The sequence below is a fragment of the Vipera berus genome, assembly GCF_964194415.1.
Source record: "Vipera berus genome assembly, chromosome: 7".
Lineage (NCBI taxonomy): Eukaryota > Metazoa > Chordata > Lepidosauria > Squamata > Viperidae > Vipera > Vipera berus.
The window spans coordinates 53,997,789-54,015,203 of record NC_138209.1 but is presented as its reverse complement, the minus strand read 5'-3'; the positions used below and the strand labels follow the sequence as shown (position 1 = coordinate 54,015,203).

The following is a 17,415-nucleotide window of genomic DNA, read 5'->3' as shown; positions in this document are numbered from 1 at the left end:
AAATAGGGACCACTCCGGTGGGAAGGTAACAGTGTTCTGTGCGCCTTTCGCGTCTAGTCATGGCCACATGACCACGGAGAGGTCCTCGGACAAGCGCTGGCTCTTCGGCTTTGAAACGGAGATGAGCACCGGCCCCTAGAGTTGGAAACGACTAGCACGCATGTGTGGGGGAACCTTTACCTTTACCTTTATACTGTTAAAATAAACATTGTATAGTAGCCACTTACCAAGTACAGCCTGTTCTGACCCAGCCTTCACGAGTTCTACTCAACAGTTTATTCATGAGGAAAACCCCCTTTTTATTTTAACAAGGCGTTTATGGAATAAACTCCAAATAACTAGTCCTTAGATGTTGAAACAAATAGTAGCAAACTCTGCTCCCACTTGGTGGAGATAAGTACCAAGTCTCTGAGTTCCCAGCAGGAGGGCTCAATTAACAATTCAACCCAAACACCAAGAAAGCTGACCAAGCAGGCAAAGAATTGGCAAAGAATCCTGGCAAAAAAAATGCAATAGAGCAGAGGTGTCAAACTCAATTTCATTGAGGGCCACATCAGCATTGTGGTTGCCTTCAGGGGGCCAGGTAGGTGTTGCTGGGGTGGGTGTAACCTACTGGGTGGGCATGGCTGGGGTAGGCATGGCCTACTGGGTGGGTGTGGCCAACTCAATGTCACTCACAGGTAGGACTGGGGCGGATCCTAGGGTCTCCGGCGGAGGGGTGGGTGAGACTGGGGTGAGCACCAGGGCATGGTCCTCTGTAAGAGCCTCACCATCTCAGGCCATGCAGAGGGAGGGGGGCTGGACAGTGGCATGGATTGCCCGGAGCCTGGGCAGCAGAGGTCAAGCACCCAGCCCAGCCCTTGAGCTCCCGTGTCACCAGGACACCACAGCCCTCCCTAGCCCAGCCGGACTTCCCCAAGGGAGTTCCCAGCTGCACTTACCTCCTCCTCGAGGCTGCTGCTGCTGTGCTCGCTCTCCTTGGCTAGATTGCTCATGGTGGGTGCAGGAGGGCAGTGTGTGGGTCAGAGGGTGGCCCACTCCTCTCTACATGAGGAGACCTGGCTTTGTAACCAAAGCATCCTCAGCAATAGGATAGGAGACCACCAGGAGATGGTGAAAGGGCAACAGGGCTGCTGGTGACCAAGTGCTAAGGGAGGACTTCCCTCAGAGCCTCCCTCCCTCTCATTCCAATCTTCTTTCCTTCCTTCCTTCCTTCCTTCCTTCCTTCCTTCCTTCCTTCCTTCCTTCCTTCCTTCCTTCCTTCCTCCTTTTCATTCCTGTCTCCTTCGTTCCCTTCCTTCCTTCCTGTTTTCCTCTCCTTCCTTCCTTCCCTCCCTCCCTTTCTCTGTGCCCAGGAAGGGACGAGGGGAGGGGGAGAGGTTGGCAGCGCTTCTCTCAAAGAATAGCATAGTTGGAAGAGACCTTTGAGGTCTTCTAGACCAACCCCCTGCTCAAGCAGTATACTATTCCATATAATGGAATATCCAATCTCTTCTTCAAAGCCTCTAGTGGTGGAGCAACCACAACTTCTGAAGGCAAGTCTTTTCACTGGTTAGTTGTTTTCACAAGTCCTTAGTTCTAGGCTGGTTTTCTTCTTGATTAGTTTCCATCTATTATTGCCTTCTGATGCTTTGGAAAATAGGTTAACCCCTTCTTCTCTGTGGGCCTTCTGTTTGACATGTCTGCGATAGAGGCACAAGATACCAGAGTGTGAACGGTTGCCTGTGGCAACTGGCACCTCCCACACCTCTCCTGTTTATAGTCCAGCCAGGGCATGGCTTCTTAGAGTCTTTTACTTTTCCTGGAGAGCCGCCCCACTGCCCTCTGTTATTCTGCTTGTCTCACCTCTCTACACATACATGCATCTGGGACAGGTCCCAGCTGTTCCTCCTCTTTACATGGTTCAGGCCCTCAACACAGCTGTCTCTCTGCCTGAGCGTGAGTAGATGGGCCCAGCTCTGCATCTGGCTCTGAGTCTTCTAGCTCCTCAGAGCCTTCCACAGACTCCGATGTGAACCCAGGCACCACCCCTTCCTCCTCATCCAATTCATCTGACTCGGCTGCCGGATCCGCTGGCAGTCAAGGAACCACAAGCCCAGAGGCAGATTGGAAATAAAGTTGAAGCTTTAAATTGATGCTTGGCAGCATGCTATCTTCATGCCTAATTCTTTTTAAAAATTAGGCAGATTGGAAATAAAGTTGAAGCTTTAAATTGATGCTTGGCAGCATGCTATCTTCATGCCTAATTCTTTTTAAAAATTAGAATCTTGAAAAAATAAGGCAAATTAGAAGCAAGACAGATCCCTGTAAAGCACATTGGTTCTCAGAGGTGGTATATTTGGGACTTAGATTTAGCAATTTCCTCTATTAAGTTTTACAGTGCAAGTCTAAGCATAATATAATTCAGGAAAACTTCTTTGCTCCTTGATCTGTGACCTAGCTGGTTAAATGTTTGGCAGATATGGTTACTTTGAGCACCTCTTCAGGTCTTTTAGAAATATAAGGTTCAGCAGAGTTCTTTATTAAAATATTTGTAGAGCTATACTATGTGTGTCTGTAGAAGCTCAGTGGAATTTGCTCACAAATAAGCACCAATAGGGTTGCAATTTAATGTTGACCTCACAGTTAAATGGCAATATACGATTTGACCATCTTCCTTCCATGTTTCTGTTGTTGTTAATTTGTTTAACTGCTGTCTCTGCAGCATATTTTGGTAGTTGATATCTAGAAATATTTAATGCATTTCACAACATGCTGATTAAACCATTTTTATTTTTCCTTCCAGGTGGAGTGACAAGGATGACTGTATCTCTGGTGGTTATTGTGTTTGAGTTAACAGGGGGACTAGAGTATATTGTACCCCTTATGGCTGCAGTAATGACGAGCAAGTGGGTTGGAGATGCTTTTGGCAGAGAAGGCATCTATGAAGCACACATACGTCTGAATGGATATCCTTTTTTGGATGCCAAGGAAGAATTTACTCATACAACCCTGGCTGCTGATGTCATGAGACCTCGAAGAAATGATGCCCCATTGGCAGTATTAACACAGGATAATATGACTGTGGATGATATTGAAAATTTGATCAATGAAACCAGCTATAATGGTTTTCCTGTAATAATGTCAAAAGAATCCCAAAGATTAGTAGGATTTGCACTAAGGAGAGATTTGACTATTGCAATAGGTAATTGCTTTTCATTACTGGAGAATATCTGTTATTTTTCCAAATTGTAACAGGAAGGCAGTCATAGCAGAAGTACATAAAGTATACATGCCCATGAGGAAAGAAGTGGGGACGTAGTGTTTGAAGAACAGATAAGCTTGGTCTCATGTATTTTGAACGTGCCCTGCATTTTTTCTATTTCCTTACCAAATGGAGAAGAATCTCCAATATACTTTTTTTGTAGATAATTACACATTTAAATCAAATATACCTATTCTATCATTGCAAAATTATTTTAAGAACAGTGCAGGTATGATTGTTCAGATGAAATGCTTGGTAGATTTTTTGCCATACAGAATTCTGAACAGAACATAAGAATTTCAGAATAGACCCAAATGAAGTTGTCCTTCTGTGGCCTTGTGATAGCCAAATGAGATTTTATACATTTTAAATCTCAGTTATCTATACAGTGACTAGATTGTTGTAGACATTTCTTACTTAAAAGACCTTGATATTTGAAAAACTCTTTGGGACTTCCTTTTTATAAAAAAATGTTGCTATGGGCACATTGTCATATGAATTACTCCTTGCTGGGGTTCTATGTAGAAGCAGCTTTGTTTGCATTGCTTTTCTTGATTTGAACATTGCTGCTTTATGAATGTGGCTGCAGAGCTGAAACTGAATCTGTGGAAGGTTGCATCTGATTGGGAATCTCACAAAAATCTAAAAATCTCAGCTTTTCCAGAAAAGTGCTCCCAATGGTATGTTATAAGCATGCACTTAGGCATTTAAACAGTTGGACCTGGAAATCCAACAGAACTAGCAGGCTCTACCTAAGATAATCTTTCTCAGTGGCCAAACCCCTTTTTATAAAGCAGTGAGAGACTTAGATCTCATAATTATTTCTAAATTACAAAGAGCAATAACTTCAATGCTTTAACACTCTACCCACAATAGTTTTGGAGGGCCAATACAAAAAAGTCCCACATTGGCTGAGACTGTGCCAGGGGCTGTTGAAACTACAATTGGGACCAGAATTTCCATTGCTACGCAAGGCAGTTATTAAATCAGTCATGCCTGATTTTACAACCTGTTTTGCCAACGTTAAGCAAATCACCATAGTTGCTAAATCAACCGTATCATTAAGTGAATCTGGCATTCCCCATTGACTTTGCTTGTTGGAAGCCATCCAGGAAGGTCACAAATGGCAGCCATGTGACCCCAGGATGCTGCAACCATTGTAAATATATGCTGGTTGCCAAGCACCAAATTTTGATCACAGGACTAGGAATGCTGCAACAGTTGTATGGGCAAGGATTGGTCTTAAGTCACTGTTTTCAGTGCCATTTTAACTGAATACTTGCTAAACAAATGGTTATAAGTCGAGGACTACCTGTACAGCTTATTTTTAATCAGATATTTTTAATCACATCAGTTAGCTACCTAATTATTCAATTTATGTGTGCATATTTACAGTGGGAATATGAAACATTTCCGTATATGAGGTGTTCAGAAGAAAATAATACTTTTGAAATAATATTATTATGAAGCAATTGGCTGAAATCTAGCAATAGCTTGCTTTTTTAAAAAGATCTAATCCTTCATACTGATTTTTCTTTTTTGCTCTTATTGAAGAAAGCGCCAGAAAAAAACAAGAAGGCATTGTTGGCAGTTCCAGAGTCTGTTTTGCCCAGCATACCTTATCACTTTCAGCAGAAAGTCCTCGACCTTTGAAACTTAGGAGCATTCTTGATATGAGCCCTTTTACAGTTACAGATCACACACCAATGGAGATTGTGGTGGATATATTCCGCAAACTGGGCCTAAGGCAGTGTCTTGTAACACACAATGGGTGAGTTCTTTATTGAAAAATTTTCTTCTGCACTCTGCCAAGATTTTGTTTTCCCCACATAGTTTAATGGCTCTTTCAGATTTGTTAAAAATGTTAAAGAGTCTTACAGATTGTATTTGCTCCATCCATAACTTTATTTTTCAAATAAAAATAAAAAACTAGAAGATCTCCAAGTTCCCCTCCAATTCTATGTTCTGTGTCAGTGGTCCCCAACCTTTCCACCTTGGCAGCTCGGCTTGGCGTGAGGTGTGTGTGAGTGGCAGTGGCACAGATGTGTGCACAACTCCATTGGTGTGAGCGGCATGCGCCCCTCCACTCGTGCAAATGGAGCTTTGCAAGCGGAGGGCACTTGAGTGCAGATTGCTTGTGCTCGCACATGAAGCTCCACTCACATGAGCAGAGAGTTCCCATGCGCGAAGCTTCACTCACGCAAGTGGAGATGCTCATGCCCCCTCCACTTAAGCAGTGTCCACTTGAGCACAAGGGCCCACTGCTTGCTCAAGTGGAGCTTTGTGTGCACGCTTGCTGATCACTTGCACAGCCTGGTTTCAAACAGGCCATGGCTCAGTAGTGGGCCATGGTCCTGGGGTTGAGCATTTATTTTATTTTATTTTTTATTTTAATTCCATTTATATCCCGCCCTTCTCCGAAGACTCAGGGCGGCTTACAAGCTTAGCAGTAGCCTTCATTCTATGTATATGCCTGCTTATTAGGGCTTTCACACCCCTGTTCTATGTAATTTCTTGGAACTTTCTTGAATCTCTTAGCTTTTAAAAGCTAACTATTGTGATGTTTATTGAGTTTCCCTTATAGGGTGGAATATATTATAGATTGAATTCTCACATTAAGTTCATAGGAAATTTGATCATTCTTCTAGTGTGTATATAAAATATTTTAAATATATAACTTTGTGCAATTATAAAATTACAGCACGTTTGAAACTATTTCCATTCTGCATCATTTTATTTTAAAGTTATTAAAAAGCCAGTATGGCAAAGTAATTAAAATGCTGGAATATAATCATTTAAGTCTAGGTTCAAGTTTCTGCTCAGTCAAGGAAGTCACTGTGTATTTGGAGGTAGTTATTTATATCAATCTCTTTCCCAGGTTGTAGTTATGAGGATGAACTGTGGAAACAAGTGTGGGTGCTAAGGCTGAGTTTCTGCAATCTTTTTTTCTGTCAAATTTTGACAAGTGTCTCCTCATTTCCTGCAAACTACCATTCTTTAATTTCTACTTTTCTACACTTCGTATTCTACACTTGCAGAATATTTTTGAAATTTACCAAGCAGTTCAAATGCCCCTACATCTACAGGTTGGCCTTCTATCCCTTAGAAGATATCCACCTCTCTTATGTGATTTTTTTAAAGCAATTGTGTCCAGTTTAATACTTCCAGATGTTGTACTACACATTCCAATCAGCTATTGGCCACAATAAGTTGAATGGAGCTTTGGTATAATTTGCAGTCTGCATTTCCATTAGAAATATGAAATTTACATGGCTGTTTATTTTTTTAAAAAAGTTTGGTTGTCCTTTTACTTTATTTTTTAAACATTTTTTTCTAAAAAGAAAAACTTGTTGAGACATGCCACAAAAAACAGGGCTGACTTCAAAACTCTGTGGTGAGTTTCGATTTCCAGTTTTGCCAACTATTCCTGATTTATTTCCTTGCTGAGTATTTCCAGATTTCTGCTTTCTATCATAAGATTAAAATCTGTTAGCTAAAGATGCAAGACCATAATCTGCCAGTCATTTCTATCCTAAAGCTGTGACAGAGGAGGAAATTTGTTGAACATTGTAAATCACCTTCCATCTCTTTCATTTATAGAAATAAAACCTTGGTTAAAAATTGTATTTACCTTTGTAGCTATTTTGACATGATTCCACGCAGATAGATAGCTAGAAAGCAGTTCAATTGACATGTCTGTCTCTGATCATCAGTGCAGTGTTTATTGGACCCGTGTCCCTCGTGGCTGGTGTATGCGTCTCGAGAGGTTACACGAGGCTGGATCCTAGCAGTTATCAATGCCTCACTGAGTGAAGGGTACTTCCCTGCCGCCTTGAAAGAGGCGGTAGTAAGGCCCCTCCTTAAGAAACCTGCATTGGATCCAGCTATTTTAAACAACTTTCATCCTGTCTCCAACCTTCGCTTTCTTGCGAAAGTCGTTGAGAGCGTGGTAGCACGGCAGCTCCCTTTGGTCCTGGAGGAAACTGAGTATCTGGATCCGTACCAATCGGGTTTCAGGCCCGGATATAGCACGGAGACGGCATTGGTCGCGCTGGTGAATGATCTCTGGCGGGCCCGAGATAGGGGTTACTCCTCTATCCTGGTCTTATTAGATCTCTCAGCGGCTTTTGATACCATCGACCATGGTATCTTGCTGCGTCGTCTTGAGGGGTTGGGAGTAGGAGGCACCGTTCTACGATGGTTCTCATCCTACCTCTCGGGCCGTTCGCAGATGGTGTTGGCAGGGGGGCAGAGATCAACCCCAAGGCCCCTTAGTTGTGGGGTGCCTCAGGGATCGGTGCTCTCGCCCCTCCTGTTCAACATCTATATGAAGCCGCTGGGTGAAATCATTCGTGGTTTTGGGGTGAGGTATCACCATTATGCGGATGATACCCAGTTGTTCATCTCCACCCCAAACCAACCCAGTGATGCCCTCGATGTGATGTCCCGTTGCCTGGAAGCGGTACAGATTTGGATGGGAAAGAACAGGCTCTGACTCAACCCGGCCAAAACTGAGTAGCTTTACATACCGACATCTCGTTTAGTCCAAGAGGTTCCATCTTTGATTATAGGAGGAGAGATATTACCTCCCGTTGATAGAGCACGCAACCTGGGCGTCCTCCTGGATTCACGACTCAGTTTTGAAGATCATATTGGAGTCGTGGCTAGGGGGGCATTTGCCCAGATTCGCCTGGTACACCAGTTGCGCCCCTTTCTGGACCGAGATGCCCTACGTACAGTCACCCACGCACTCGTTACCTCCCGTATAGACTACTGTAATGCTCTCTACATGGGGCTGCCCTTGAAGACCACCCGGAGGCTTCAACTGGTGCAGAGTGCAGCTGCACGGGTAGTGATGGGAGCACCCCGATACTCCCATATTACACCCCTCCTACGTGAGCTGCATTGGCTACCGGTTGCCCTCCAGGTGAGATTTAAGGTGCTGGTTCTTACCTTTAAAGTCCTACATGGCTTAGGCCCGGGATATTTGCAGGACCATCTGCTACCGGGAACGAATTCCCATCGCCCAGTACGCTCACACAGAGAAGGTCTCCTCAGGGTACCGTCGGCTAGACAATGTCGGCTTGCGACCCCCAGGAGAAGAGCCTTCTCTGTGGGAGCGCCAGCCCTGTGGAACCAGCTCCCCCCTGAGCTTCGGATGGCCCAAGATCTCCAGTCCTTTCGCCGCGGCCTCAAAACACTCCTTTTCCACCTGGCTGACCTAGACTGACAGGGATTTTAATTATGTTTACAACTCTAACTCTATTCTTTAATTTATTTTAATTTATTTCAAATTTTTATTTTTAATTTACTGTACAGAGACCTTTAAGTTCTGTTGTTGTTAGCCTCCCTGAGTCCCTCGGGAGATAGGGCGGGATATAAATCCCATTAATAAATAAATAAATAAATAAATTACATTCTTCACATATTAGGCCCAGTTGTTTGCCAGTCAATGTGATTGAGGTCTAGTTATGGAGTGAGAATATAAGATATTGCAGTGAGTAGAAATAACTTTTTAAAAATTTGAAGTGATCACATAAAATTAGTATAGTAAAATATACAGACATAATAAAAGTTCATAATTATTTTGGAAAGTAATAAACCTAAGTAAAAAGGCGATCCTAGATAACCAAAATATTATTTTAACATTTTAGTGAATGAATTTTTATGGCCATGAAAATAGTTAGCCTGCAGATATATGGCATTTATGTTAATTTAATAACTTTAACTTTGTAACATTACTTGCAATTGATAATGTCAATGGTAACTGGATTTTATTCTTTTCAATTTGAGAGGCAAGCTCAGTTGGTAAACTCATTAGAAATGCAATACTTGGGTATACCTGTATCAGTGCAATAGTTCCAGCAGTAGAAGGAATGGATGGATCTTTTCTGTTAGGACACTCTAAAGGGTTGAAAATCTGGGACAGTAAAATATTTATGTACGTCCAACAAATCTAAGGAATTTTCTGTTTTTAAACAATTGATTAACAGTAGATTTTGGCTCAGTTCCATTATTTTCAAATATTTCTTACATTATCAAGGAAATAAAATACTGCACTATACTTGAAAGAAAAAAAATGTTTCTTTGTGCAGCATTTTACCAATACTACCCCTTCCTTAAATAATAAGAATATGCAGTATATATACGGTATGTGTGTGTGTGCACGTGCGTGCACACATACACACATTGTTGCCTAGCATCTCCTGGATGACTGAGGCACCTTAAAAATTCAATAAATGACTATATAATCTCTGTCTGTCCATCCATCCATGACTTTGAATCAGTTTTTACTCGTAGCAACTGCCTGGTTAAATTCTGTAGTTTTCTTAGCAATGTTTTTCAGAAATGATTAGCTATTGCCTCCTTCCTGAATGAGAGTGATTGGCCCAAGATCACCCAGTTGAGTTTGTGCCTAAGATGAGACTAGAATTCATGGTCTCCCAGTTTCTAGTTTTATGCCTTTACTACCGTATTTCCCCCAAAATAAGAACCAACCGGAAAATAAGCTCTAGCATGATTTTTCAGGATGCTCATAATATGTCCTACCCAAAAGTAAGCCCTGCTTAAGATCGTCAACCAAATGGATGTATTTAGTACCATATTTCCCTGAAAATTGACCTAACTGGAAAATAAACCCTAATGCATCTTTTGAAGCAAAAATTAATATAAGACCCAGTCTTATTTTCGGGGAAACTTGGTACTTCACAAAACCTGCTCAGTTATATTACACATATTATAAAATTACTTTATAGTAGAGAGTTTAAAACTTATTTTTGTCTCTGTACGAGTTGCAAGAAAAATGTAGAAATAACTTAAGCAGGATTTCCAGGAATCAGGCTGTGTAGCTTTGTGATCATATGTAAATCTCACGAATGAAGGCAAACATATGTGTCCTAGGATAATGTTGCAGAATCCAACCTGGGTCAGTCCCTGGGACCAAAATGGTGAGAGAGAAGATCCCTGAGGATGGGCTCCAGCATGAGTCCAAAAGCTCAGAAAGCTAAACCTGTGGTCCTAGTGACTGATCCAGATGGGATATCTAATTCTGCCAACTGTCTTGCACCACTCCCTGATTTTGATCCTAGACAGCACTGATAAAACTTCAAAATGTTTTTCCCTTCTATTCTTATGTTAAAAATAATTAAAAATAAATATATTAGTATGCAATTTACTTTATTCTAAATGCAGAAATCAAGCAAAAAATAGTATAAATTTAAATGCATATTTAAAATATTTCATATGCTTTGAATCCAGAAAAAGCTGGATAAAATGCATAGCATCTGGTATTTGTAAAAATCTCAGAATTCCTATCTGCATTACTTAAGCTCATTCTTGCATTTCATTTTTACAGCCTTAGGAAACCGGAGGTTTTAGTGATAGTAGTAAAGGCCTAACCAGTGTTCATCATGTTTAAATTCATTCTTGTTTTAAGCCCCCACAGTAAATTTTACATCTTTTGAAAGAGATGTTGATCACAAAAGTTTTCATTACTACCAGTTCTGCAATCCATGTTTTCATTTCATTTTATTTCACACACAGTTATTAGCATAACATGATCTGTTTCAGGATTGTCTTGGGAATCATCACAAAGAAGAACATATTAGAGCATCTCGAGCAACTAAAGCAGCACGTCGAACCCTTGGTGATTAGATATATCAGATCTCATTTGACACTTTAGACATCAGGAAGCATGAAACTTGTGAATTGTTCAGTGTTCCATTAAAACAGCTGGACAAGCAACCGTATACAACTCTAAAAGCTTTTAAATTAAAATGCCATGTAAATTTGAAACATATTATTTAACATCCATTTGTTGAAAACATGCTGAATGAAAATAGGACCTAAGTAGCATCTTAGCAATCTTGGTGCTAGAAATTCTGGTATTATCATAGATATTAGCATATGTCTTTTTCCCCCTGGTTTTGTGAAATTACATAAAATCTGCCAAAACTCTGTAATTAGAGTTTTCATTTTTAATTTTAAGTATTAAACCTGCATATGACACTTTAATCTTGATATCTACAACAGGATATTTTAGATCTATCTTTGGATTTCCTATATTTTCTGATCAACATTAATGATATTTATCAGTTGTCCCTTTAGTTGTATTTTATGACACTTAGATTATAATTGCTGCTCTGCAATTAAAAAATTAAAAATAAAACCTGTCTTCCAAGTTTAACTGTTTACATTCTTATTTAACTTGTATTTTTTCACAAGTTTTTCATGCCTCCTCTTACAGTACAACTACTAACTAGAGTAATATTTCTCTCTGCCTCTCCTGCAATAGTATTTACTTAGGACAACTTCACTCTTTGATAATAGCAAGACTGATCATAACAGGGTTGCTTTTTAATTTGGGGAAAATATGGCTGTAATTTTTTTAAACAAATCTGAATTTCAGATGAATTTATTTGTGATTATTGTTTAAGCTTATCTGCACATCTCTTATGGAAACACCTAAAGCATTAGGTTCAGTTTCTCAAAACTGAATTATCAAGCAATTTTGAGTTTGCCTAGATTCAACTGCATTTCATTTTTTTAATGGGATCAATTTCATTTACTCAAATCTTTTTTCCCCTTTGTTAGTTTTTTGTTGGCATATTATAATCAGAAACATATTATCAGCGGGTGGTAGCTTGGTTATTTCTTAGGTGAAAGTAGGTAACACTTTAGTGACCATCCTCGCTTTACTTTCACAGTATTTTTATAGTTTTAATAAAATTTTATTTTTTTAATTTTTATTTTAATTCCATTTATATCCCGCCCTTTTCCGAAGACTCAGGGCGGCTTACAAGCTTAGCAGTAGCCTTCATTCTATGTATATGCCTGCTTATTAGGGCTTTCACACCCTAATGCCCCCAAGCGGCATTATTACAAAGTCAGCTTAATGATGGTTACTTCCTGTCAAAATGCATTCTTTGAAATAATCAGGCTTTGCTGCTTTGTTCCTATCAACAAAAAGGATTTTGTCTACAAGAAAAATTGATTAACTTTAAATATTGTAGTTAATTAGCTATTTTTTGTGTGACTCTTTCTAGGCGCCTCCTTGGCATCATAACAAAAAAAGATATCCTTCGACACATGGCCCAGATGGCAAACCAAGATCCCGCATCAATAATGTTCAACTGAACTCAATAACTGAGGAGAGAGAGGAAAGTGAAGAGAAGGTTCATTTGCTGAGCAGTACAACACTTTAATATAAGGAATAGTTTTGTGATACAAAAGGAAGGCTGGAATTTTTTTAAAGTAAACTGCTAGAACTTAGGAGTTGATTTAGGAAAATGTGGTTTTACAAAGTAAGAAAGATGGAGAAAACAAAAACTGAAAACCTGCACTGGATGTACTCTGAAATGTTAGATCTGCCATGATAGTGCAGTTGGACTTTACATCAATTCATAAGAACTTCATAAGCTCCAGTTTGGACCTTGCTTCTTTAGCATGAAAAAAATTGATGATTAGTTCCTGTTTCTGAATTACATTGAACTGAGCTGTCCTTTGAAAACTAAGATTTGGTCCATTTTACCACAGACCGTTGTTGGGTTAATTCATGAACTGTATAGTTATTCCGCATTACCTGTTTACATTCCAGAAGAGCATTTATCTCTCCTGAGCCCCAACTGATGCTCCTTACAATTGATGCATCTTATTGAAATGGTGGTTTCTCATATTGAGATGTTCTGGGACCTGCTGAATTTGATGACAAGAAGGAAGTATTTCTTGTGCCATTTAAGCTTAAGAGTTTGGATAATATAAAATTCTTGTGACAGTTTAAATCTACTGCAAGAAAAATAGATTGCGCAGGTTAATAAACCTGGGTGAAGCATGTTCAACCCTGCAGTTTAGTAGTTGCAAGTTAAACAGCCAAATCTGTTTAAACTGTGTTTCTGTTGCAAAATAATGACTTAGGCTTATGCAATTTTTGTACTATTAAAAATCCTAAGTTATATACCAATTTTGTGAAGACTATTCACAAAATACTACTATTCTACTAAGAATTGGAACAATTCTGTTTAATTTCTGTTCATTCAGTTTAATTGTGTACCTGATAGCAACTGCATGTTCAAGCATGGGAGAATATTCCCCTTAAATGAAGGTATTTTTGTTTTTCATACCTATACCAAATAAAGGTAGAAAAAAGTTATAATTTGCACTAAATATACATATCATAGTTTTTGTTTCTACAGATTAGGGTATATTAAATATAAATGAGTCACACTATTGATTTTACTTTAATGTTATTTTTATATTCAAAATCCTCAATAAACTTGGCAAGTTTCTACTGAAAAGATGTTTATATTTCTTTGTAACCCATTCCTGATAATTTGATTGCCATCATTTTAAATTTATTAATGTTTAATTAAGGGACTAATTATTAATAGACCTTTATTTGTAAATATTACAGAATTTAAAATGTTTATTTTGAGGAATTTTGAAGCGATAATAATTTATTTGAAATGCAATTGAGTTACTTGAAAAATTCTGTAATAAATAAATACAAGCCAAGAACTATCATAACAACTGGATTTTACCAACCCTAATAAAACCTTTTTGCATTTTGAATATTCGTTTATTAGGGAGAAGTATTGCTAATACTTGATATGAGGTTTAATTTACCTAATAAAACTGATAAACTGTATAAAGTTCATGAGTGATGGGCAATTGAAAATTCTAAAAGTTGTACCATCTTGATGGCTATTCAAATATTACTGAAAACATGAATTAGCAATAAAAAATTAGTTGTATTATAAGGTTTGTTTGCACAGTATGACTTCTGGTTTTTGTTTGCCCTTCCTACCTCTATTGATAAGCTTGTTTTGAAAGCATATTTCAAAACTATTATCAAAATTGCACAGGAATTCACTTTAAGGAGGCAAACAAAATCAGATGCTTTATTCTATGCATGCAAACCCTTGTAACAAGGTTATTTTTGTTGCCAAAGTAAAATAGTCTGTATTTTTCTTGTAAATCATATAATCCAAAGATACTGATCCACGTCTTTGGGAAAAAAAACATATTTCAAAGGATTACCAGAGTAAAAATCATGAATCAGTACTGCAAACTGCTTTGTTAAACAGCCCAGATAATCTTACATGGCTTTTCAGAATGCTTGAGAATGTTTCTCTGCAATAATTAATTGTTCATTATGATTAGGTACTTCAACACCACTTCAGAGAAAATTATACTTCTGGGGCTAAACAATGCATTTTGGCACCTGTATTCCTTTTATATTTATAAATTACCATTAACAGAATTTACCTTACGTATGAAACATTTTAGGAATCTTGGGATGCTTCCTCTAAAACTAAACATGATTTAATCCTTAGGTTCTTTGTGCTAATCATGCAAAACTAAAATGATTTTTATTGTAGCATGTTTTTAAAACTTTTGTCTTGTTTCAAGCTCTCATCTATACACTTGGTTTGCCATAGGCTCTCTACCAAAGTTGCATATTGTATTAATTTACAATGCCCTTTGCAATGTGAAATCAACTCATACCCCACATGTATTTTAATTTAGTAATTCATATCTATAGTACGATCTAATGTAGTGTTTTATGTTCTTACCCAACTTCTTACAAGCACATAAAATGTGACTCTGCTCATATATTAAACATTCTGAAATTAGCATGCCTGAGCATTCAACAGAAAGGATTTACCTGTAATAATATAACTAATTACATAGCCTTATCTATATTGTAACAGAATGGGATGCCTGGGGGAGACACACTTTTTTTTTCTTGCTTGAACAGTTGAGTTACTGATGATGACCATTGCACCTGTAATATTTCTAGAGTTGTATTAAACATTGATCTTAGTGTATTAATTTATTCTGGTGTGGTAACACTGCACTTCATTACAGTAAAGTGCAGTTCTGTTGCTGTGATGATTTCATTAGAAAATGCATTAAACATTTCTGTATGACTGTTTAGATTTTATTTTCTTGCTTTATTTAATTATGGTACTAATAAGCCATGTCTCCTTATCTGAAGATATGAGAGATCCTAAAAATAAAATTCAAACTGAAAAATGAAATGGCTTTTCCCACATAACTGCACTGGGCAAATGCAATAAATAAGGAAAATTATGCTAATTATTAAAGTATCTAGCTCTATAATCATCAAAAGTAATAATGAATGCACTGAATTAGATTCAGACTTGTGCCAACAAACCTGAGGGACCCTGAGAAGGTAATAGAATTTCTGCCAATTCCCTTTTTCTCCCCATGCTGACAAATAGTGCATAGCCAACAATACACTTCAGATGCATTAATTTGAGAATATTCCTTCAATCTGTTTTAAAGGCATCAATTTTACTAGTGTAAAAACTCATCTTTTAAATTAAACTGCAATTTAATCTGAATACACAAAGTATATTTAAAGATTTGTATATTAAAAAACAGATATATCTGTTTTGACTATCAGTATGCAATACATTCCTTTCTTGCAATTCCTGTAAGTTTCATTTTTATCTTTTAATTCAGGGGCTTTATGAGTCAATGTCATTAAGATGTTTTATAAATCCATACTTTAGGAGGGCATGTAGCATACATACAGTGAATATAAGAAGTCTACATGTACCTGTTAAAATGCCAGGTTTTTGAGATGTAAATCAGATCAAGATAAATCACTTTAGAATTTTTTCCACCTTTAATATAACAAGCTGCACGATTCAATTGAAAAACAAATTGAAATGCTTTAGGGGGAAAATAACAAAGTACAATAATTGCATTAAGTGTGCATACCTTCTCTTAAGTAGGGATGTGGCTTAGCCAATCACATTCAAACTGATGTTAAATAGTACATACCTGCCATCAATTAAAGTGACTCTGATCAAGCCCATATAAAGTTTAGCTGTTCAAGTAGCAGTTTTCTGACATTTACTCAGTTGCATCTTACAGCAAAAGCCATGGTCTGCAAATTTCCAAGCCATTGGCTATACCCGTGGTGGCGAACGTATGCCACAGGGGGCACACAGAGCCCTCTCTGTGGGCATGCATGCCATCGCCCAAGTCCTAGGCCTTCAGTCCTGTCCATGAGCAACCAGCATCAATACCCACGCAGGGTAAGGTGGCCGCCCCCGCCACCCCAAGCGTTTTTTTTACTAACCTTTTCAGCTGCATTCTGTTTCTCCGTTTGCTTCTCAGCCTTCGCCACGTGTTTGTGGGACTATTGGTTAAAAAAAAAAGTTCCATCAGACTTTTAACTTCTCGCGAGATCTCAAGAAGTTAAAAAGTCTGATGGAACTTTTTTTTTTTACCGATAATCGCACAAACACACGGCCAAGGCTGAGAAGCGAATGGAAAAACGGAATGCAGTTGAAAGGCAGGTTAGTAAAAAAAAATGCTTGGGAGAGGCGAGGGCATCTGGGCAGGGGCAGGCACGGCAACTTTACCCTGCATGGTGGTGGGAGGGTGGGGCAAGTGCCATTCCCATGCCAGGCCAGCTCCTGCAGCCCTGGGGCGGCTATGCTGTGTGGTAGGGGGCAGGGTGTTGAGGTGGGGGCTGGCAGGCCGACCAAAGCAACAGGTGGAGTGCAAGAGACTTAGGGAGGGAGGGTGCTGAAGTAGGCGGTTGGGCCATTGGCAAGAGCAATACGTCTAAGCGGAAAGTGGCCTCGGAACAAGTGGGGCAGGTAAGGAAAGAAATCCTCGCTCCCCCCAGAAATTGCCTTTCTTTTTTTACCTGATTTCCAGCCCCGTGCTGTTTCTTCTTCACAATCCATCGCCACTGCGTGCAAGGAAATGACTTTTTTTGGGGGGGGAAGGTCAATCAATTCCAACTTCTTGTAAAAGATCGTGAAATTGGAATTGATTGATTGACCTTCCCCCCCCCAAAAAAAAAACCTTCCTTTGTTTACTTGCATGCGGCGGTGGCGGCAAATTGCAAAGGAGAAACGGCACGGGGCTGGAAGTCAGGTAAAGAAAGAAAGGCAATTTCTGGGGGGAGCAAGGATTTCTTTCCTTACCTGCCCCACTTGTTCCAAGGCCACTTTCCGTTCAGATGCATTGCTCTTGCCAATGGCCTGACTGCCCACTTCAGCGCCCTCCCTCCCTGAGCCCCTGGTGCTCCACCTGCTGCTTTGGTGGCTCTGTAGGCAGAGCTGCAAAGTTCTCTGACAGAGAAGAGAACTTCACAGCTCTGCCTACAGAGCTACGAAAGCTATAGC

General features: G+C 39.2%; 1 protein-coding gene across 8 annotated transcripts in view; it reads left to right on the top strand.

The window, feature by feature from the left end:
• The window catches only part of CLCN3 (chloride voltage-gated channel 3), a 74,936-nt gene extending 59,082 nt beyond the window's left edge, over positions 1 to 15,854 (top strand). For 4 of the 8 annotated variants that reach the window (XM_081332607.1, XM_081332608.1, XM_081332609.1 and 1 more), the window contains exons 11-14: positions 2,786 to 3,184; positions 4,799 to 5,015; positions 10,814 to 10,889; positions 12,289 to 15,854. In XM_081332607.1, the coding sequence (XP_081188733.1) occupies positions 2,786 to 3,184; positions 4,799 to 5,015; positions 10,814 to 10,889; positions 12,289 to 12,447 (851 nt within the window). In that variant the 3' untranslated portion in view covers positions 12,448 to 15,854. The remainder of the gene's footprint in view (positions 1 to 2,785; positions 3,185 to 4,798; positions 5,016 to 10,813; positions 10,890 to 12,288) is intronic. The other 4 variants (XM_081332611.1, XM_081332613.1, XM_081332612.1 and 1 more) reach the window with 2 other exon arrangements.
• Positions 15,855 to 17,415: the final 1,561 nt, after the last annotated feature.